This window comes from Vulpes vulpes, chromosome 9, assembly GCF_048418805.1.
Source record: "Vulpes vulpes isolate BD-2025 chromosome 9, VulVul3, whole genome shotgun sequence".
In the NCBI taxonomy this organism is placed as follows: domain Eukaryota; kingdom Metazoa; phylum Chordata; class Mammalia; order Carnivora; family Canidae; genus Vulpes; species Vulpes vulpes.
Genome location: NC_132788.1, coordinates 40,869,304 through 40,893,898, shown reverse-complemented (window position 1 = coordinate 40,893,898; position 24,595 = coordinate 40,869,304). Strand labels below are relative to the sequence as shown.

Sequence of the window (24,595 nt, the reverse complement as noted above, 5' to 3'; positions counted from 1 at the left end):
TATTTGAATCTCTGCATGGGCAAGCCACATGTAAATCCTAGATGTTTTCACAGTAGGTTATAAATCCTGAACATTTTCAGATTTTCCTTTCTGTATTACACATCCATTTTTGCTTTATGTGACTGAAGATTTAGAAAGGTTCAACATGATCATACTTTATTATTGTGCTCTCCCACTGAGCTCTTTGGAAACAGTGGGACTCTCCTTGGGATGCTAATGTGTGTGGCTCCAGTGTGGGCTCAGCAAAGTTGAGCTGAGCTTTTCCAGCCACAGTAGCTAACACGTAAGGGCAAATAAAGGGAGGCAATAAAACCAAAGCAAATTGATTCATCTCTAGGCAGTACCATTATAACTTGTATCTTAATGCCATATTCTCTCTACACTGAACATGACCAAATAGCTTCCTTTAAAGGTAAATGAATTTTATATAATTTGTGGCTAATTCCATTTAATTCTGCCCACATGAGCATGTGATAAGGGAATGTTAAACTGGTTAACAACGACGGGCTAAAAGGGGCATTCAGGAGGAGGCCAATATTTGATTCCCAAGTGCTCTGGCTCAGCGCTGAGAAATCCAGATTACTATGAGTGTGTTGGTTTCTTGGTTATTTGCTTTCTGTGCTCCTAGCTCCTGAGTAAAGGGCAGTGAGAAAACACTAGGATCCCATCTGTCACAATGAGGCTAGTTACAACAAAAATAACGACTCCTTTTTATAAAATCATTCTTGGTCTGACAAACTCCCTTCGGGCTGCAGGGAATCAGGAAGAGTAAAAATAATAGAATCAATAACAACTTCGTTATCTAGTAACTTAAACAACCCTTGCCTGCTGGGATGGCAGAACAGGCTTTCTTATCTTGGAAACAGGAAAACTTTCTGGATAGTAAATTATTTTTTACAAAATGTTTCTAACTGCATTAGGTTTCTAAAGAAAGTACCTAAGGCAGGAACCATGTCAAATTCTAGTCACTTGCACACAATGTTTTAAAACATGGGAAAGACTTTGGGTCTTTAAATCTAATATGTATTATTTCTTTTTATTTAATAAAACATCAACCATTATACAATTATTGGAATATAGAAATGTACTCAATTAGAGAATTCCAATATTAAGTGGGAAATTCTCACTTAAATGTCTGGATCATCTGGTCAGCTTGATTTTCTTTTTTTTTTTTTTTTAAAGTAGTAAATACTGATTTTTAAAAAAATATTTTTTATTTATTCATTTGAGAGAGAGAGAAAAAAAACACAAGCAGAGGGGAGGGGCAGAGAGAGAGGGAGGAGCAGACCCCCTCCTGAACAGGGAAGGCTGCCACTGGATCCCAGAATCATGATCTGAGCTAAAGGCAGACACTTAACTGACTGAGCCACCCAGGTGCCCCTCAACTTGATTTTCGTCCCTATGTCAGTACTTGTCTACATCAGTACTTGCCCCGTGCAGAGGTCTTCTGAGAACTTTTTATTTTTTTTATTTTTTAAAGACTTTATTTATTTATTCAGGAGACACACACACACACACACACACACAGAGGCAGAGACACATGCAGAGGGAGAAGCAGGTTCCACGCAGGGAGCCCGACATGGGACTCAACCCTGGGTCCCCAGGATCATGCCCTGGGCTGAAGGCGGCGCTAAACCGCTGAGCCACCAGGGCTGCCCATTCTGAGAACTTTTAAAATCCACATTCAGTCTTCAGTCAGGAAATGGTCTCTCTACTGAACAATCCATCTATCTGACAGCAGGGAGTGGGCCTGGTTTGATTTGGGTGTTCCATGTTTATTTCCTCACATGTAAATAGTGATGACTCAGTTCAAGAGTTATGAAATCTATCTTGGTTTGAAGAGAACCATCTCTCCCACAGTGCAAGTGTTCGTAACAGCAATTAAGTAGATCATACACACACCACAGAGATTGTCTTGACATGGTTCATTCAGATTCTTGAAGGAGAAGAAGCTGAGGATCTTAAATGATCAAATTAGTCTGTCTTTATTGCTTCCATTCACATCCACATTCATCTCTTGTATGCTGATGTTTTGGTACAGAAATACTCATTTCACATTTCATTGTTCCTCTAACACCTTAGATAGGATGCCCTTAAAGTCTGAACACAGGCAACTCTATATTTTGTATTCCATGTGTACAAGATAAAATATTATATATGTAATCCAGACTTCATGGCCAGCCTGTATATAAATTGACCTAATTTTTATTAGTTTTCTTGTGGAAGAGGCCTAAGGTTTAATGTAGGGGAAGAAAACCTTTTCTCTTTTTACAAACGCTGTATTGTAAAACATAATCAATCAGTGTTGTCTGCTTCATTTACCAAGCAATTTATTAGACTCTGCCAACATGGTCACAGTCAAACCTTGACGTTTCCAAAAGTTGGAGTTAGAGATTGCTATGAATCCAGATAAACAGCACTGTTTTCTTACCTTCCCAGCAAATTTCGACAGGTGATAACAAAAAGGCAAACACAAGTCTCTAACTCCTCGCCTGCTGTTATCTGTCTCCCGGCCTGTAATTACACAGGATTTGGAGTTTTCTCAAGAGAGTAGAGTGACACTATTTGCCTTTTTGTATTTATATGACCAGTAGCCAAACTTAAATTTAATAACCAGGGAAATTTGGTAAAGAAAAGTACTGACTGGGAAAGAGTCAAGGTTTCTCTGTTTCTCCTGCTATGTTTCCTTCTGAATCTCTTCCCTGTAAGCCCTGGGGCCATTTTTGAAAGGATCACTGATCTTATTCCACATACTATTTGTAATATTCTAGGACTTTTGTTCTGATTATTGCTTGATAGGAAGGGAGAAAAGAACTAGAAATGGTTTATGTACATTTTAGCTGAAAAAATAATTGAAGAAAGTTGAGTGGTGCTTCAGTAATTTTGTTTTGCGGCATCTGGATGGCTCAGTGGTTGAGCGTCTGCCTTTGGCTCAGGGTGTGATCCCGGGGTCCTGGGATCGAGTCCCACATCGAGATCCCTGCAAGGAGCCTGCTTCTCCCTCTGCCTTCATCTCTGCGTCTCTTTATGTGAGTCTCTCATGAATAAATAAATGAAATCTTAAAAAAAATAATTTTGTTTGTTTTTTGGTAAACTGCAGTGGGATGGTCTTAAGAAGACGTAGGTAGGCACATGGCCTGGCCTGTTCCTCATTCCTCATCTAATTCATCTAATCCAATCTCCCTTTCTTCAAAAAAAATTTTTTTTTGTTCACCTTCTAAAAAATCACTAATAAGGGCAATAGAAGTAACTAGCAACTTAGCACCAAATTTTGCACAATACTCTCTTATCTGTCAAGTTACTAGATATTTCAAATACTTCAACTCCTTTCTCCTACTCTCTCCATCCTCAAGGAGCCCTGAAGCACATCTTCAGTTTATTTTATTTTATTTTTTAAATTTTTTATTTTATTTTATTTATGATAGTCACAGAGAGATAGAGAGAGAGGCAGAGACACAGGCAGAGGGAGAAGCAGGCTCCATGCACCGGGAGCCCGACGTGGGATTCGATCCCGGGTCTCCAGGATCGCGCCCTGGGCCAAAGGCAGGCGCCAAACCGCTGCGCCACCCAGGGATCCCACATCTTCAGTTTATATCACAAAGTCATCACAGTTCTTTCTCACTTGGTGCCTGGAATAAATAGATTGTACTATAGTAGGTAAGCAAAGACACTAAAGCCATAGTTCTGACTGTTGTTTTAGTCACGTAGCTCTTTCAGATTGTAATGAATACTATGAATTCCCCCAGAAAAACACACAAATGTGTAAGAACACAAAATTCTGCAGGAGATTTCAGGGAATTCATAGTTCTCTGCCTCCCTAGCCCATCTATGTCCATCTGCACAGGCAAGGTTTACCTGGAGCCAGTCTATGCCCAACTCGAGATATTTACTTCTACTTCTAGATTTGGGGTTGATGGTTCTGGAACTTTACAAAAGTTGCTTCTTTGTAAATATTCACAACGATCATTTTTTATTTTATTGGGTATTCATGCTAGGTACAGAGGACTTACATACTGGATAATTATTGCCCAATTATCTGACTGTACTCACCTACTCCACAAGAATAACAAACATAATGAGGTCAAATGGTGAGTTTGGAACAGGTGAAATTATATTTCTAAGATTATCAGGAATTCACAGACTTACAGATGCGTGGAAATGTGACATTGATCTGTTGCCATAAATGGTAGCTTGGCTTAAGATTGTTCTCTTTCTGCTTTCAACAAACTCTTATTTAAATATCTACTCTAGGCCAGGTACTATGGCAAGTTTTGGGGGTATAACAAAATAAGACATGATCCCTACACTGGAGGCCTTAGCTTCTACTGGAGGGAAGGAAGCAAGCACATAAACACACATAGCAAAGAGCTACAGATGCCCTGAAAATGTGACTTTTCAACCTCTTATTGGAAGATCATGAACAGGTTAGTCACATAGAGACAATCTGGCTTTCCCTTGTGGTCTATTTCAGTTATTTCCTGAAAACAGAGTATGGGTTGACTTCATCACTTACTAGCAGTTTGACTTTGGGCTTTCAGTTGACCAGTGTTTCAAATTTCTCATCTATTGAATAGCAGCTTTGGGAGTGGTTAAAAGCATGGCTCTGGAACAGGACTGTCCTGGTTTGAAGCCCAGCATCACTACTTATTAGTTGTGTGACCTTGGGTAAGCCCCTTAATCTCTCTGTGCCTCAGTTTTCTCTTCTGTAAAATGGGAATAATGATAATACCTACCATATAGAGTTGTACCCCATAAGTTAATAATATGTGGGAAGCACTCTGAAAAGAACTCATATATAGAATGACTTGCTCTTCATTCATTCATTCAATCATTCATTCTTATTTATTTAACAAATATTTATGGAATGCCTACTTTGTGCCACATACTGTGTCGGGCATTGGGGATGCCATGATAAAAAGGTAGTCTCTGTTTTAATGAAACCTCTAGTCTGGTAGAGGAGTCAGGCAGTTAGAGAGGAAATTTAAATGCAATTATAAGATCTCTGAAAGACAAGTGTAGGCTGCCATGGGAACAACCATTTCAAGGGCACATCCCCCAGTCTAGGGTTGCTTTCTTTCCTGTTTAATTCATCTCCTAGCTAAGGCACACACCTTCAGCTCCTTTAGGATTTTTCTGGTTTTATTTTTTTAACTTAAAAAGATGTAATTGTATTAAAGCACGTAACATAAAATTGACCACTTACTTCAAGAGTACAGTTTAGTAGTGTTTTGGTTTGTTTTAGTTTAGTAGTGTTAAGTACATTCACATTGTTGTGTAACCCAATCTCCAAAACTTTTCATTTTGTAGAACTTTATACTCATTAAATGGCAGCTCCCCATTTCTCCCTCTTCCTAGCCTTTGGCCGCTAACCTCACAGGTTTTTATAGTTACCATGCATGTACTTCATCACCTTAAGTTCTCATGGTGTTGTCATTATAGTTACTGTCAATAAGATATAGTTTTCTAGCATGGATTTCACCTGGCCAAAGACTTTCCTTTAAAATAATTCTGCCAAGAAAAAAAAATTCTGCCTTTTCTTGTTGCTGCTGCTGTTTTCTGGAATTCTGTGAATCCATGAACTTTGTTTCTTCTAGAAAATAAATTGTTGTAAATTGAGCAATGTTTTATGAACAGGCTTGTTTATCACTGGGCTAGTAGCATTGACTGGGTGCTCATTGTTTGCTCATTCCTGAGTTCATCTCTGTAGGAAGATACTAAGGAAGTGAAAGGCAGCAAAAGACCTCTGTTTCACATAAGATTAAAAGAAAACAAGTGAGTGAGGAAGCACACTCACATACACCTACACATATGTCTTAGAAATCTTGATTTAAGTACCCAGCTTCATATATCATGTATGTCTAACAGGGTCAGAACGATGTTTTAGGAATAGTAATATGACAGCATGAAGTATGGGCCAGAATCCAGAATATGACTAAAGTATTTAGACCAGTTCAGAAGCTATTAAAGAGAAGTTGAAATATGAGAACATGGAGTTTACTTTTTTATTTCTTATTTTTTTAGGGTGGGGGAGTGGCAGAGGGAGAGAGAGAATCTTAAGCAGGCTCCATGCCCAGGGCTCAATCTCACAACCTTGAGATCATGACCTGAGCTGAAATCAAGAGTTGGATGCTTAACCAACTAAGCTGCCCAGGTACCCTGAGAACATGGAGTTTAGACTTGCAATGGAAATGGAGAAAAAGGGGAAAAGCCAGAACGTAACCAAGAGAATGTAACAGTACGAGTTGGTGATCTATTGAATAGGAAGTGGAAAAAAAAGGTATAGGATATTGGAGTCAATGTTTGTTGAATGCTGACTCTGCGCCAGGGCATGGCTGGGCCCTTTGCCCATAGGATCTCATTTACCTCTTATGGCATTCCTCTGTGTTAAGTGTTATTGCCCCCATTTTACTATCGAAAATGCAGAGGTTCAGAAAGATTCACCAGCTTGACCAAAGTCATATGATTAACAGCAGGTTGAGTCTATCACCCAGATTCTGTCTGACTCTAAAACCCATGCTCTTTGATTATTAATGTGGCTCCAAAGCTGTGAGTCAGGGAGACTGAAAACATGACTTTGCTGTGGATGGAAAAGAGTTGATAGAGGGGCCAGTTTTCAGAGAGATATAAATTAGTCCTATTTGAATACACAGAATTTAGGATAAAGGTGGGCAATGTAAATTTAAGAGGCTTGCAGGTATTCGGAGGCCCAGGTCTGAGTAAGAGAACAGGACTGGACATGTGGATCACTAGAGACCTACATGTTGATTGGCTTATTAAAAGATCAAATGTAAAGAGAGCTATGGATAGATTCTTGAGGATATCCCCACTTAGGGGGCAGAAAAGAGAAAGGAGAATCATAAAGTCAGTAAAGGAAAGTTCATGGGACTCTGATTTGGCAGAAAAACAGTACACGTGCTTTAGTATGGAAAAGTGTGACAAGACAGAAGATTCCCAATTGTCAATAATGATTCAGGAAAGTCATTTAAGAGTTTTGGGTAGAGTAGTGTACCTACCTAATTTTAGTGCAAGTACCATGATTTGTCTAATGTCATTGACTTTTGCATTATACCCACATCCACTAGCTTCCCAATTTCTCTCCATTCTTCCTCTTAAATGACTATTGAATTGGCTTTTCCCTAATGTCCTTGGCCACTGACTTGGTGGAGATTGGGTCTCATCCAGGCTTTTGTGACAGGTGTTCATCAATGTTTTCTGTTGCCTGTTTCTTTACATCCCAGCATATATTCTTTACCAGTAGTGTTTTTTCATACAGTATGAATTTTTATAATTTTCTTGGTCTAAAAATCTGTTTTCTTTACTGCATGTAAAATCAGACTCCTTAGCAAAACTCAATGTGTCCTTCAATTTGGCACCAATCCTGTCTTCAAGCTGCCTTTTCCTCTCCCCCAAGGACCAAGTACTCCAATTAAATGGCCATTCTCTGCATCTCCTGGGCCATTCTGCCCTCACATCCTGCCTCCCCAGCTACTGCCTGGATTAGCACCCTTCCATGCTTGATCCTGGCAACGTTATGTTTATTATTAAAAGGCCAACAAAATGGCAAGTAGCATAGAAAGGATGCTGGAATGAAGCAGAAAATAGTATTAGATTAAAATTCAAAACCAAGGAAGAGGCACCTGTGATCCATGTAATTATTATTGTGAGAGAAACGCGTAAGAAGAGCCATTGTTTTTTCCTACTTTCTTGTTAGATTTCTCAGGCTGTGCTCACTGCCAGGATGTGAGATTTTCCCCCTCTTGTCTGAGAAAAATAATTTCCTCTTGTCCTGATCCTCCTCATCCTTTGCTCAGGACTTTGTCCACATGGTGAGTGCTCTTGGCACTCTCTGAATCTTAATGTGTCCCTGTAGCCTGGATGGTGAACAGGGAATTTTTTACTTGATTGTTTCCTAGATCCCAGTTTGGGTGGTTAAGATGGGTTCATAGAAGACACCAGCATGCATGATATGCCACTGGAATTAAACTTGAAAAACCTGTGAAAACTGAAAAGCTAAAATGATGCATTGCACTTAGAGCTAGGAGATCTGCATTTATGACTTGTCCCTCCTATTTCATGACTGTGGTCTCAAAAGACAGTGATTTAAAGGTGGAAGCTTGTGGACCATCTTGGGCATATAATCTAGCTGGAGTTTGCAACATGGCATCTGGAGGGTCAGCCATTAGCAGTATATTTGGTAAAAGACTCTCCCAACACCTGAAGAAAGTATTTGAAACTCAAGAATTTGGTAATATTAATGAGGAATTAGTTATGACAGCTGCCCCTCGCTGTGTTGCTAAGGTGGAAGATTTGCTAAAGAGAGAACACACAGGCTGAAGCTATGGGTAAAGTTGGCTGAGTGCAACAGATTTATTCAGCCAGTGATGTGTCAACAAGCCAAAGAATGCCAAGGAATGCCTGCAACTGTCAGCATGTAGGAGAAGCATAGGATGGTTTCTCCCTCAGAGCCTCCAGAAGTAACCAACCCTGCTAACTTTTGCTGACACTCATGAACTGTGGAAAAATGGATTGTTGTTGTTTTAAGCCATCAAGTAAGTGGAAATCCAAAGAGAGAAACCTCATTTTCCTTACCATGAAGTAATAGTAACACTAACTCAAGGGGTGGTAGTGAGGATTAAAAGAGTAATAGTTTGTGGAGGCACATTGATGTAGTTTCCATACTCTCTTCCAGCTTTTTGTTCACTTTTGGGTATACTTCCCCCCCAAATCAGATGACTTATCACTCTTCCCTACCTCACTCCTAGCCCCAAAGATGAGGGAAAAAACACTTCCTAATGTAGAGGTAAGTACACCTGGTGGTCAGGTGAGATATTGGACCACACGTAAAATATTTTTGAACCTCTGTAACCTAGAAAATTCCAGTTCACTTCAAAGTGGATGGATAAGTTCCTGTGATCACCAAATAATCTGGTTGTCCAGGAGTTATGCACAGTTCAGCACTAATTTTCATAGCCACAGTGGCCTCACTGCTGTGATGCATGTGTGTCCTTCAAGTGTACCTGTGAGCATTCTAATGTTTTCTCATAGCTTGAAGAGACATTCAAAGACCTTTGTTGTCAGACTTGAAAATGCTAAAAGATGATACCCAAGAAATTTTAATGAGTTTCCTAATGATATAGGGTTATCTCAAGAAATTGAGATTTTGGTGTTCTGGATGGACATGTCAGATATTTAATGTTTTGGTGTTCTGGATGGACATGTCAGATATTTAATGTTAGATTTAAAAATTCTTTTTCCTAAAGCTGATTTTGTAGTTTTTGAAATTGCCAAGTTTTCTAGGTCTTTTTTTTTTTTTAACAATTTGGTTTCTGTTCTTAATAAGTATTCCTTGGTTTAGGACCCAACCATCCTGCTCATTTCATAAAACATGTGCAACTCTGCTTGAACTTGGAGCATTAGATTCTAGAATGACATACGCAAGAGTCAGGTATGGTTCCTCAGATTTTGCCGGGATCACACAGGACACACACAAACAAGGGCTACATATAACTATCTCATACCCTGCAGGGATGAAGAGAAAAGAGCAGTTATAGAATTCTGCCAATGAAGATTGTTCAGCCACAGGACTTTAACCGCACCTAATTTTCCCTGCCTTAGTGTGAAGAGAGAGGACCAGTGCAGGATGCTATAGACTAAATGTTTCTGTCCTCCCAAATGTCTAACTCCCAATGTGAAGGTATTTGGAGGTGGAGCCTTGGCAGGTGCTTAGATCAGGAGGATGGAGCCCTCATGAATGAGGTTAATGTCCTTATGAAAGACTGCTCCAGAGAGCTCACACTCCCCTTCTGCTATGTGAGGACACAGCGAGAGGATGGCTATTCAAAAACCAAGAAATAGGTTTTCACCAGACACTGAATCTATTGGTGCCTAGATCTTGGACTTCTTAACTGTGAAAAGTAGATTTCCATTGTTTATTAGCCCCTAGTCTGTGGCATTCTGTTAAAGAAGCCCAAATGGACTAAGACACAGGATGAGGAGCCGTCAGCCTACAGCATTTTACCCTGGTGAGGTGGGGCTGAGGAAGAGGTAGTGAGCAACAGAAAGATCATGGCTTGTGAGGATTCTGTGCTTCTGTCTTGTGTAAGAGATCTCTTATATTCCTCTGAATGGAGCGGAGTCCTTTCAGCTTCATTAGATATGGACCCCATAAATGTAAACACCTTGTCTTTGCAATTCTTTGTCCTCAATGCTTACCACGAACCAGGTGCAAAATAAATGTTTGGTCCCCCCTCTCTTCTTCCTTTCTACCTTCCCACTCTCCTTCCTTCTTTCTTTCTTATATCCATAACTTCTCTCTGTCAGTATTGTGCCAAGGACTGGGAATATAAAGTTGAATTAGACAGCCTTGACTATCAATTGTTTGTTTTGGAAAATTCTCATAAAAATAGAGATTTACTTATTGCTACTTTCCCCACACATTTTTTTTTTCTGAAGTAGAATAAGTGCTAGACTCAGAGGCCTAAAAGGAAGTAAAAACAAGTGAAGAAATGAGTTGGGGTTTGAAGGTCCAGAATTTGAGGTAGGTGAGGGATAGGCTAGGGAAAGAGGAAAGAAAAGCAGGAAACAGTTTTTCCAGGGATTGATTTTTGCCCCCCACTCCCCCAACCACATCAATATCCTTCACAGAGCTGGTTAATTATCAATTTTCATGAGAAAGCAAAGCTGCCTTGCTCTTTTTAAAGCACTAGAGCACAAAGCAGGCTATCCGTGATATGCCTTCAGTTTACCAAAACATTTGCATTTTGCTGAATCCAGGGATTTATTCACATCTTCTGCATGCTCTGTGTGACTTACAATAGTCTCTAAGACACAAAATAAGTGTTATACCTTTACTATCTTTTTTTTTTTTTGCATTGTTTCTTTTCCCTTTTCTTCCTACTTTAAAATGGATAAAAATTGCTATATTTTCCATTTCCCTTACATATGTGACTGGAAACTAGAAGCTAAGTGGCTGTTCATGTAGTAATTCTGTTAAATTTTTTAAACATCCAGTATGAATTTTCCAACAGTCTAAGAACTGTTCTCTTCCTCAGAACAAGACAGGGACAGCATTACACTTTAACTACTTATTGAACCACCCATTGTATTCCCTTTTTTAAAAAAGATTTTATTTATTTATTCATGGGGCACACAGAGAGAGAGTCAGAGACATAGGCAGAGGGAGAAGCAGACTCCCTGCGGGGAACCTGATGTGGAACTCGACCCCAAGACCCTGGGATCATGACCTGAACCAAAGGCAGACGCTCAACTACTGAGCCACCCAGTTGTCCCTCGTTATTTTTATCAAAGGATTCAGTATCATCTTTTTTAAATTCTAGAATTAGGTCTCTTGGCAGCTAATAAATGTTTAATTGAATATACTAACATATTTTATTCATTTCCAGTGTTACTTTCTTGAATCTCCATCCTTCCTTCTCGGTTACTTTTCTTTTTTGGATGATATTCTTTTAACAATGGTAGTGGATAGGTAAATACTATAAGTCTTTGTATATTTTTAAATAGTTTGATTTTTCCTTCACAAAAAAACTGTTGTTTTGCTGGATATTCCCTGTTTACTTCTCTAAGTTCACTTTTCACCTTCTCCACTTTGCTGTGTGCTCTTGGAGGCTGCCTTTAGGTATTGCATTGACGTGCTTTTTTATACTCTTCTTGACAGTTGGCTTTAGTCAATAATAGGCACTAAAAAATCACACAACCTAGACTAGATGGTATAGATTCATTTCTCTCTGCTCCTCCCCTCTAAGTACAACTATAAATTCTGGAAACAATGTAAGAGATACCAAAGGACAGCTCTAAAAGATAGGAAGAAGTAAGTGGACTCGTTGGGGACCCCAGGACAGAAGAACAACACAGTAGTAGGGCAACTTACAACCATTCAACCAACAGAAAGATGTGAGCCAGGCCTGATGTTTTCTGACCACCAACTTAGCAACAGACAGCAATGGAAGTGGGCACATTCATCTTCTGGATCAAACAGAAGACCCACTGATAATACGAGGTGAACCCAAGAGCATCAGTAAGTAGGATAAATCAGGAAACTCAATGAAAATAAGTGACCAAGTGGCATGCTGTCCTTCCCTGCCAGGCTGGAGAACTCTCTCCCCCACTAAGAAGTACCAGGAAGCCAGATGACACTGGCCAGGGAGATCCCATCACAACAAATATATAGCTTGGGAATCCTTAGTGTTCCCATGGGCCTGAGAATCCCCACTTAGAAATGGCAGGTGGCCTGGCTTATGGAATCTCCTTCTTACCAATAGCACATGCAGGGAGAAATAGAAGTCCAGTTGTACTAGATAAACCAAGCAGAACACAATACTACAAAGGGCTCTAAAGGTTAATTTGTCATTTAGAACAAGATCCCACTAAATTAGGAAAGAATCTGTGTGCTAAATCTAGAGTCACTGCTAGCTGAAACAAAACTTAAAAAGGACCCAGAGACTTCTAACATAATAAGCAAATGTTGAAGATAAAATAAACAATTATCTGTCATATTAAGAGCCAGGAAAATCACAACTTGAATGTGAAAAGACAATTAACTGGCACCAAAAGCATGATGAGTCAGATTAGAATTATGTGACAAGTATGTTAAAGCTGCCATTATAAAAATACTCAATGAAGAATTACAGATTCTCTTGAAACAGAGGAAAAAATAAAAGATCTCAGCAAAGAAGTAATAAAAAAAAGAACAAAATGGAAGTTATAAAACTTAAAAACAAAGTGATTTTTAAAAATTCTTAATGACTTAGGTCAATAGTAGAGTGGAGATGACAGACAATAGAATCAGTGACTTTCAGGACAGATCAGTAGAATTTATACAATCTGAAAAAAAATGGAAGAGACTAAAAAAAAAAAAAAGGACAGATCTTCAGGGATCTGTCGAACAATAATAAAAGATCCAACATTTGTATCACTGGAATTCTAGAAAAGAAAAAAAGTAAAAGAGTGGGACTGAAAGAGTATTTGAAGAAATAATGGCTGAAAACATCTCAAATTTGATGAAAGACATAAACCTACAGATTCAAAAAACCAAGTGAAATCCCAAATAGTATAAACCTAAAGAATTCCGTGCCAGAAGTTTGATATCATAATCAAACTTCTGAAAACTAAAGACAAAGAAATATCTTGAAAGAAGCCAGAGAGAAAAGACACACCATCTACAGGAAAACAGCATTTGAATGCCAACAGAGTTCTCATCTGAAATCAGGGATGCCAGAAAGAAGTGGCACAACATTTTTCAGGTACTGAAAACAGAGAACCATTAATTGTGAATACTACAACTGGTGAACTATCCTGCAGGAATGAAGAGGAAATAAAGACATCTGAAGATGAAAGAAGACAAAAGAACTCATTGCCAGCATATATATCCTAAAAAAATAGCTAAAGGAGATTCTTCAACCAGAAAGAAAATGATAAAAAAAGGAATCTTGGAGTATTAGTTAAGAAGAACAACAGAAAGAGCAGAAATATAGCCACCTACAATAGACTGTTCTTCTTATGAACTTTAAAAAAAAATAAGATTTATTTATTTATGAGAGAGAGAGAGAGAGAGAGAGAGAGAAAGGAGGAGAGGCAGAGGGAGAGGGAGAGGGAGAAGGAGAGAGATTCCCAAGCAGATGAGGGTGGGGTGCTCAGTTCCATGATCCTGAGATCACAAACTGAGCCAATATCAAGAGTCAGTCACTTAACAGACTGAGCCAGCTGGGTGCCCCTTATGAGTTTTATAAATCATGTTTGATGATTAAAACAATGATATTTCAAAGTAGGGAAAATAAAGGGACTTAAATGGAAGAGTAGTTTCCTCACTTCCCACAAAGTGTTAAAACATTGATTCCAGAGACTGTGATAAGTCACACATATGTATTGTAAAATGCAGAGGAACCAACTACTAAGGAAACTATACAAGGAGATCACCCAAAGACTATAAATAAGTCGAAGTGGAGTCCTAAAAAAATGTTCAAGTGCCCATACAAAGGCAACAAAAGAGCAGAGAAAACAAACAGAAAATAAATAAAATGACAGACTTAAGTACTAACATATTAATAATTACCTTAAGTGCAAGTTATCAGAATACACTAATTAAAAGGTACAGACTGGTAGAGTGAATGAAAAAATTACTAAGCTATGTGGTGTTAACTAGAAACTCAGTTCAAATTCAGCAACACTAAGTAGATCAAAAATAAAGATGGAAAGAAAACATATTATGCATATGTTAATTAAAATAAGGAATAGCTCTACCAATATCAGGTGAAAGAGAATTCACAATAAAGATTACTAAGGATAAAGAGACATATGACAAACATGATGATAAAAAGGATCAATACACTAGGAAGACACAACAATATTAAACATCTACTTAGCAAACAACCGAATTTCAAAACACATGAAGCAAAAACTGAGAACTGAACAGAGCAATAGACAAGTCCATAATTATAGTTGAGGATGTCAACATCCTACTTGCAGCAACTATCAGAACTATTAAATGGAAAATCAGCAAAGTATAAAAGATAAGATATAGGCACCTGGGGGCTCAGTAGTTGAGCATCCACCTCCAACTCAGGTTGTGATCCTGGGGTCCTGGGATCAAGTCCCACATCAGGCTCCCCAAGGGAGTCTGCTTCTCCCTCTGCCTATGTCTCTGCCTCTCTCATGAATAAATAAACTAATAAATTAAATAAATAAAAGATATGAATGATGCAACCAATAAGATCTAATCAACATACATGAAACACTGACCAACAACAGCAGAATACATATTTTCCCCAAATATCCTGGGGCATTCACCAAGGTATACCATATCCTGGTCCATTAAAAAAACCTCCACAAATTGAATAGAATTGAAATAATGCAGAGTATGTTTCCAGAGTATGTTTTCTGAAAGCTTTGTAGTTGTATATTTGAGATCATGGTTCATTTTGAGTTGATTTCTTTTGAAGATTTATTTATTTGTTTGAGAGAGAGAGAGAGAGAGAGAGGGAGAGAGGTGGAGGAGGTGCAGAGGGAGAGGGAGGAGAAACTCAAGTGGACTCTGAGTTGAGTGCAGAACCCTACACAGGGCTCACTCTCACAACCCCAGGATCATCAACATTCATTGGAAAGGCCATCCTTTTCTCCATTAAATTGATTTTGTATCTTTATCAAAAAGTCAGTTGGATAAAAGGGAATCAAACTAGAAACCAATAACAGAAAAGCAACAGGAAAATCTTACAGAATTGAAAGTTAAACATCACACTTTGAAACAATCCATGATTCAAAGAGGAAATCTCAGGAGAAATTTTAAAAATATACAAAACTGAACAAGAGTGAAAATACAATGTAGCAAAATATGTAGTACTCAGAGCAATGCCAAGAGGGAAATTTATAGCACTAAATGCTTTCATTAGAAAAGAGGAAAGCTCTCAAGTCAATAACCTAAGTTCTTATCCCAAGAAACTAGAAAAAGAGCAAAATGAACTCAAAATGATTAGAAAGAAGGAAATAATAAGAGCAGAAAACAGTGAAATTGAAAACAGGAAGTGATAAGAGAAATCAAACAAGACCAAAATAAATGGAGAGACATATTATACTCATGGATTTGAAGATTCAGCATAGCAAAGCTGTGAATTCCCCACCAAACTGGCCTGTAGGTTTAATGCAGTTGCTATCAAAATCCCAGAAAGATTTTTTTGTTGTTGTTATAGACAAGCTTATTGTGACATTTATATATAAATGTATTTATATTCTAAAATTGTCTTAGACACAGGACCTAAGATAGCTAAAACAACTTGGAAAAGAAGAATAAAGTGATAGGAATCAGTCTACCTAATTTGAAGATGTAATATATATGTACAGTAATCAGGCATATGCACTATTGGTGGGATAGACATCTAGATCAGTGGAACAGAATAGAGAATCCAGAAATAGGCACATACAAAGGTGCCCAACTGATTTTTGACAAAGATAAAAAAATCAATTCAATGGAGAAAGGATGGTCTTTTTAACAAATGGTGGTAGAGAAATTATATATCCATTAGCTTTAAAAAAAGATCTAAATTTTATACTCTAGATAAAAACTAACTCAAAATGAACCATCATTTTATTTTCATTTTTTTTTAAAGATTTTACGTATTTATTAGATAGAGATCATAAGCAGGGGGAGCAGCAGAGGGAGCTGCAGAGGGAAAGGGGGAAGCAGGCTCCCCACTGAGTAGGGAGCCCAATGCGGGGCTCAGATCTGGGATCATGAACTGAGCCAAAGGCAGATGTTTAACTGACTGAGCCACCCAGGTGCCCTAGAAGTTTGTATTCACACAAAAATCTGTACCTGAGTGTGCTCAGCAGTTTATCTGTAATAGCCCCCAAACTGGAAACAATGCAAATGTCCTCCCCTAAGCGAATGATTAAATAAACTGTAGTGCCTCCATACCATGGAATACTACTCAACAATAAGGGAATTAATCTGGATGAATCTCAAAGGAAATATACTGATTGGAAAAAGCCAAACCAGAAAGTTATATACTGTATGATTCCATTTCTATAAAATTTTTGAAATAAAAAAATTATAAAAATGAGAAAAGATCACTGGATGCCAGGGCTAGGGAAGGGGAGTGGGGGATATGTGGGTGTGGTTATGAAAAGAAAGCAGGAGGAATCCTCCTGGTGTTGAAACTGTTCTGTATCTTGACTGTGGTGGTGGATACAAGAACCCATGTGACAAAATTAGAATATACTAAATATGCACACACACACAAATAGAAATAAGTACAAGTAAAATGGGGGAGAATCTGAACATATTCAGTAGATTTTATCAGTGGATATTGATCCTGGTTATGATATTGTACTACAGTTTTGTAGTAAGATGTTACCACTGGGGAAACTGGATAAACATACACAGGACCTCTCCATATTATTTCTTAGTACTATATTCAATCTACATACATAAAAACATACATGTGAACAGTTTATTTTGTATTTATTTATTTAAAGATTTTATTTATTTATTCATGAGAGACCCAGTGAGAGAGAGAGAGGCAGAGACATAGGCAGAAGCAGGCTCTGTGCAGGGAGCCTGATGCGGGACTCCATCCTGGGACTCCAGGATCACACCCTGGGCCGAAGGCAGGCACTAAACCTCTGAGCCACCCAGCTGTCCCACGTGAAAGGTTTAATAAAAAAAATCAAAGATTGAGAGATTGAGATAAAGGTACTTATTCCTCCTTGCTTTGTCTCTGTAGGTTGGCTGCATCCCTCTAGGTACAGTTCCTGGAGGTGGCTCTCTCTTATAGTAACTGTCCTTAGGTTCTCTTTAAGCCTAGGGTTGTTCTCACTGTAGGTAGCTTTAGGCTGCTGCACCATCCCTTGCTGCACATCTTTAGTAAAATTTATTTCCAGTTACTTTATTGATGTTTGTGGCTATTGCAAATGATCTTTCTAAAATTTCATTTTGACTACTGTTTCTGGTTCTTGTACCTCTGGTTTATGGTTCTTTGGACATAATGGATGATTGATAAATATTTGTTTATTCATAAATTTACTTCTAGGATTTTTGAACATGTGTATGTTTTTCAACTACACCCATAGTGTTAACAACAAACTGGATAACCTAGGTGAAATGGACAAATTCCTAGAAACATACAATCTACCAATAGTGGAGCAGTAAAAATATAGAAAATCCAGATAGACTTCTACCTAGTAAGAAATTGAATCAAGAATGAGAAATCTCCCACCAAAAAAGTCACAGGCCAAATGGCCTCATTGGTAAATTCTACAAAACACTTAAAGAACTACCATCAGTCCTCAAAAAGAAATATATATATAATTTTTAACACATGCCAACTCATTCTATGAGGCCAGCATTACCCTGATATTAAATGCTAGACAAAGACACTGCAAGAAAAGAAAACTACAGACTAGTAACTCTTATGAATATTAATGTAAAAATCCTCAAAGAATATTAGCAAACCAAATTTAGCAACATCCTAGAAGAATTATACACCATGACCAAATGGAATTTATTTGGAGTGCAAGAATGCCTCAACATATAAGAATCAATCAATATGGGGTGCCTCTGTGTCTCAGTTTTCAGCTCAGGTCTTGATCTCAGGGTCATGAGTTGAAACCCCATGTTGGGCTTTACACTGAGTATGGAGCCTACTTACAAAAAAAAAAAAAAAAAAAAAAAAAAAAGAACCAATCAATGTAATATACCATATTAATTGAAGGAAAAAACCACATGATCATTTCAATAGATGCATGAAAAGCATTTGATAAACTTCAACACCCTTTCATGGTAAAAACACTCAGTGAAGTTGAAATAGAAGGAAGCTTACTCACATGGTAAAGGTGTATATAAGAAACCCACAAATAACATATTCAATGAGAAAGACTTTTCCTCTAAGATCATGAACAAGACAAGGATTCCTGCTTTTGCCACTTCCATTACACATAGAATCTGAAGTTCTACCCAGAGAAATTAGGCAAGAAAAAGAATAAAAGCTCTCCAAATTCGAAAGGAAGAAATAAGACTATTTCCTTTCATAGATGACATGATATTATATGTAGAAACTACTAAAGAGTCTACAAAAACACTGCAAGGGTTAATAAATTCAGCAAAGTTGCAGGATACAAACCAACACAGAAAAATTAGTTGCATTTCTAGGCACTAATAATGAACAATTGAAAATGAAATTAATAAAGTAATTCCATTTATAGTAGCATCAAAAGAATAAAATACTTAGAAATAAATGTAATCAGGTAGGCCAAAGACTTGTACATGGAAAAATTAAAGCATTCAGCCCAAGCGTCCATTGACTGATGAATGGATAAAGAGGTGGTACACACACACACACACAGGAATATTACTTGGTCATAAAAATAAATGAAATCTTGCCATTTGCAATTTCATGGATGGAACTAGAGAGTATTATGCTAAGCAAAATAAGTCAGCCAGAGAAAGACAAATAGCATATTATTTTCACTTATGTGTGGAATTTAAGAAACAAAACAAAAGAGCAAAAGGAAGAAAGAGGGAAAACCAAAACATTGCTGAGGGAAATTAAAAAGACATAGATAAATGGAAAGGCACTTCAGGTTTATAGACTGGAAGATTTAGCATCAGTGATAGTTCTATCTAAAGTGTTGTACAGATACAAGGCAATCCTTATCAAGATCCCAATGGTGTTTTTGCAGAAATATAAAAACCCATCCTAAAATTCAAATGGAATCTCTAGCGACCCCCAAACAGCCAAAACAATCTTGAAAAAGAAGAAAGTTGGTTGACTCAGACTTCCTGATTTCAAAACTTAACTACAAAGTGATAGTATTCAAAACAGTGTAGTCCTGGCATAAAGGCAAACATATATATCAATGAAATAGAATAGAGAACCGAGAAACAAACCCTTGAATATACAAATAATTTTTGGTAAGACTACCAAGCGGTTGAAGGAAAGAACAGTTTTTTCAACAAATGGTGCTGGGAAAAACTGAATATCCACATGCAAGAGAATGAAGTTAGACCCTTATCTTACACCACATACCAAATTAATTCAAAATGAGTCAAAGACCTACACGTAAGAGGTAAAACTATAAAACTCTTAGGAGATAGCATAGGAAAAAGTCTTCATGACAATGGATGTGGTAATGATTTCTTCAATATGACACTCAAAGCACAGACAATAAAAGAAAAAATAGATAAATTGAACCTCATCGAAAACTAAAACTTTTATGCATCAAAGGATATTAACAAGGGAGTGAAAAGACAAGCTATAGCATGGGAGAAAAATATTTGCAAGCACATATCCTTTTGTTGAAAGAATATTCTTTCTCCATTGAATGGCTTTTGTACCTTTGTCATAATGGATTCAGCATTTTTTGTGTGTTTCTATCTCTGGGTCCTCTGTTTTGTTTCACTGACCTATGTGTCTATTTCTCCTTTGATAGCACACTGCCTTGGTTAATGTAGCTTTGGGTGAGTCTTAAAAATCTAGTAGAGTAGTTCATCCCATTTAATTCTTCATTTTCAGAATCGTTTAGCTATTTTAGTTCATTTTCCTTTCCATATAAATCTTGGAATGAGCTTGCTGATATTTCGTTAAGAACTGTGCAAAAATATTGCTGGCTTTTTGATAAGAATTGTGTTAGATCTATAGGTCAGTTTGTGGAGAATTGACATCTTTATTATGTTGACTCTTCTAATCCATGAATACAATATGTCTCCAGTTTTTTGGTCTTTGATTTATTGCATCATCATTTTGTGCTCTCTTGCCTTTGGAGAAATTTGCATTTGTTTTCAATTTTTGCCCATTTTAAACTTTTAAACCTTCCCTCTATCTTTTCATAAAGCATATTTCTTAGAAACAACATATCACGTGCTTTCTTTCTTTCCAGCTGACCATCCCTGTCTTTCACTTTACCTCCTACTTTGCTTTTCCTTTGTTATTTGCTTTGTACTTTGCTGATTGATCTGGTTAGTTCTTATTCTCTTCCCTTCCTCCAGTTAATTTGGAAATTTTACAGACTTTTCCATTCAGTGTTCCCATTCCTGATTATCGTCCTTGAATACATACTGCTATTCTCTCATTCAAGATGATGTGCCAGGCACTGGCACTTCACCAAGTACTCTTCCCTCACACTCTCTTCATCCTCCACAAAAATCCACCTTAAGTTTCATTACTATTTTTATGTATGCCCACTCAATTCCCCATGTCTAGATATTGCTGAGAGGAGCGTTTAGCTCTAGACTATTATTAGACTTTCTCTTACAGTATGTCTCATATTTCAAGGATCTTTACTGTTCAGAGTACACATTCCCAGTCAATCATTATCCATTTAAATTAACCATATACACGGCAAAGTACTTTGCCTACTATTGACTCCCTTTCTGTTTCTTCTTTTAGCAATTTTTGTTTACTTCTTTACCTTCTCACCTCCTCCTTGACAAAGTTTTTTCTGGAAACTTTTCCTCATATGGATTATGTGAATGATGATCTATCAGTTCTTGCATCCCAGCAAATATCTTTCACACCAGCAAGTGGATAATATCTTTACATGTTTTACATTCTTGGCTCCTACTCCTTTTTTCTCAGTAATTTGTAAATATGATTCCAAAGTATCCCACAAACTTTTGTGGATGCATATGAGAGGTTAGAGCCAGTTAGGTTTTTTTTCTTCTGTAAATAACTTGTTATTTTGGTCTAGAAGCATGCACATTTATATTTAACCTTGGAATTTTCAAATTTTACCAGGACATGCCTAGATGTGTGCCTTTTTATCACCTCTCCTAAACCTGCATAATAAGTCTGCAAATAACAAATTTTCCTTGCCCCTTCCTTTTCATGTTACATATTTTCCTTCTGGCATTCATATTACTTGCCTAGTGGGTCTCCAGGATCAATCTTCCAAGTATCGTTTATTTTCTTTTAAATATCTCTTCTTGTTGTATTTTTGTTCCAGGTTTTGAAATTGTTTCTTCCAAATGGTCTTTAAAACCACAATTTTTGTCTCAAGAGTGGCAATTTTATTCAATTTGCCTACTGAATTTTTCAGACGGGGAAGAAATAAAAATTTGTAAAGAGGTGATTTTATGCTTTAACTGAATCTCCTTAAGTATTAAGTAAGGTAACATTAGTTACTGTAAAAGAAACCCTGACATCTTCAATATTCAGTTTAAAGAGATAGATTGAGACATTATGAAAAAGATACCTGAAACTAAGTGAGCAAGTTTGCAGGCACAGTTGTTACTGGAAGGGGAGTAGAAGTGATAGGTGTGTACCTTACAGAATGGACATATGTCAGATAAATCCTTGCCAGACTCCCCTCTTGAGATGGCATCTATGCATCGGTCTGACCCAGAAGGAGACAAAACTTTGTTTCTGTTAGATATTTCCCAAGATTCTTTATCTACCTCTTCTTCCACTGAGGAGCTGAGTATAGCTTTGTACCCTAAAGTGAAGATAGACCCAGTCCAAGTCCTGGCTCTGCCACTAACTAGTTTGGGGTCTTTGAATTGGTCACCTTGAACAGGCGAAGTCTGTAAGCCTTATTTCAAACTTCAACTCTAAAATGGGATTAAGGGGTGGCTCAGCCAATTGAGCATCTAACTCTTGGTTTTGGCTCAGGTCATGATCTCAGGGTCAGATTTCAGGGTCCAGAGATGGAGCCCTGAATTGGGCTCTGTACTCTGCAGGGAGTCTGCTTAAGATCCTCTCCTTCTGCCCCTCAAACCACTTGTACTCACTCTCTCTCTCTCAAATAAATAAATCTTAAAAAAAAAAATAGTGCCTACCTTACAGGATTTTTTCCTATGGATTAAATAAAAACAATGCAATGACCATACTTTAGTATCATGACTAACCTGAATAAGTCCTCCATATATAGTAACTACCATTATTATGAATGGTTCAGTCTTCTGAAGGCTTGAACTACGGTTTTTCTGCAGATGACCCAGTGTAGTCTCCAGCCCTGACCACTCTCCTGAGCTACAATGTAACATTTTCTGTGTCCAGCTGGACAACACTGCTTGGATATCCTCCTAGGTCCTCCACTGAGTAAATATAGTGTAGTACCTGACAATTTGGATTTTTAAAATTGGAACATAAATGCTGACATTAAGCTTTTGATTGCCAAGGCATCTATTTCAAAGGCATCATTTGGAACAAAAACATTGCACACTACATAACTAGATAAAGAGTCAGGCCACTCTGGGTCACCTAGATAATGAACCATTTGCATGATCCTTGCTCTACCCCCTCCACCCGCACCCTCCATCCCCAGCTTTAATTTTTTTTTTTTTTTTGCAGTTTTATACCTTTATTTGACAATCAGCGATTAGTTCTCATCCACATTAACAGTCTGTAGATTTTTGAAAGTGGTGACAGGTACGTAGGTAACCAGCGTGTAGAGCTTGTTTGGTGAATCTTCATCCTCGTTACGTTTTCTGGACAACCGCACACGGATACGGTATGGAACATTCCTTATTCCTTTGGCCCAGACAGCTTTGTTGAGCCTGGTGTCAATGCACACATCTGGAGTTCCCATCTCCTTCATGGCAAATTTCCGGATCTCTTTGAGTGCCCGAGGGGCAGGCTTCTTGAAACCCACTCCATGGATACGTTTGTGAATGTTGATGGTGTATTCTCTGGTCACTACCTCGTTGATGGCAGAACGGCCCTTCTTCTTCTCGCCACCCTTCTTTGCGGGAGCCATTCTGCCGGGCCCTAGTTGGAAAAAAAAAGCCCCAGCTTTAATTTAATTTAATTTTCCCTCTTATGTTTTAAATTTAAATTCATAAAGAGTGAGCCTGCAAAATCTGAGGCATCTCACCCTTGACTTCAGTAAAGGGAGAACCCAGGTCGAAGTGAGCTCGCTCCCCCCACTACCTGTGATCTCACTGTGTAGCCATGGACTTGCTGTGCCCCTTCCAAGAATAAACCTTGTTTTTTCCAAAGATCTCTGCCAATTGTTGCTGAGATGCATCTTGCAATCAGAATAATAACCACAAGGCCAGTCCAGCTACAACAGGGTTTTGGATTGGGGAAGTGTCTGTAGGCTCCTTCAAGTTCTGCAGGCCTAGGTGAGTGCCCCCAGGCTTCCTAGCTGATAGAACCTATTGATAGGATGAGGCAGACACAAAACAGTAGCCCAAACTTACCTTTTTAGTCTTAGCTCCCATACTACACTGATAGCCTCATGCCAATCCGGACAATTTTTTACCACTTCCTCTTTGTTCCGGTCATCTGGAAGGTTCTCTTATACATTTCTACTTATCAAGATTTAACCCATTCCTTAAGAACAAGCTCAAATGCCACTTTTTCTTGATCTTCCTTAACAAAGGAGAACTCTCCTAACTTGTTTTTTTGTAGAAACTTGTTTTATGCTTAGTGACAAGAATAAAACAAGTAATGAGTAATGAGTGACACTCATTACTATTAGTTTGTGATATGTGTCAGAACCCTCTCAGCAGCAAGTGGCAGGATCTCCGTGTCTTTTAGCAAAGAGGGAATTTTTAGGCTCAGATAACGTGAAATATGGAGGAATTTTCATATTTCTGAGGAATATGAGCCTCAGACTCTGAAGCTTATCAGGGTTTTGGCCTCTACACTGAATTTTTAGTTTGTTTTTGTTTTGTGAGTTGGCTTGATTATTACCTACTGCTTACTGGTTTCCTCTTTGGAAGGAAAATGGGCCTCAGTTACCGCAATGCCATCTTTACAGCTTGTGATCCAGGTGCTAAAGAAACTTCCCATTGTTCTCTAACAGAAGAACCCTGGGAGCAAATCTGACCAGCCAGCTTTGCTGACCTGTTCATTTAGGGTATGTTGGAAGGGTTTGATTGGAAGGGGAAGGGAAAGCTTACTGGAAGGATCGGGGACTAGTTATTATAGTTCACTATTGTGCTATGCTGTATTAAAACTCCTGGAACACAGGAGTGATGCCTTCTCTTATAACCTCTCAAATAACACCTTGTATAGGATAAATGCTTAGTAAGTGTTTACTGAATAAATGAATAAACAGAATGTCTTAGCACCAAATTGGGAAGTTTATTTATTTATTTTTTAAAAGATTGTATTTATTTATTTATTCATGAGAGACACAGAAAGAG

At 38.0% G+C, this 24,595-nt stretch overlaps 1 protein-coding gene across 1 annotated transcript; it reads right to left on the bottom strand.

Annotated features, from left to right (window-relative positions):
* Positions 1-22,779: 22,779 nt before the first annotated feature.
* On the bottom strand, positions 22,780-23,221 carry LOC112918560 (large ribosomal subunit protein eL31-like). Its single transcript, XM_072722432.1, has one exon. It carries the CDS (start codon positions 23,197-23,199, stop codon positions 22,822-22,824), a length of 378 nt encoding a protein of 125 aa, XP_072578533.1. The 5' UTR covers positions 23,200-23,221; the 3' UTR covers positions 22,780-22,821.
* Between the last annotated feature and the right edge of the window lie 1,374 nt (positions 23,222-24,595).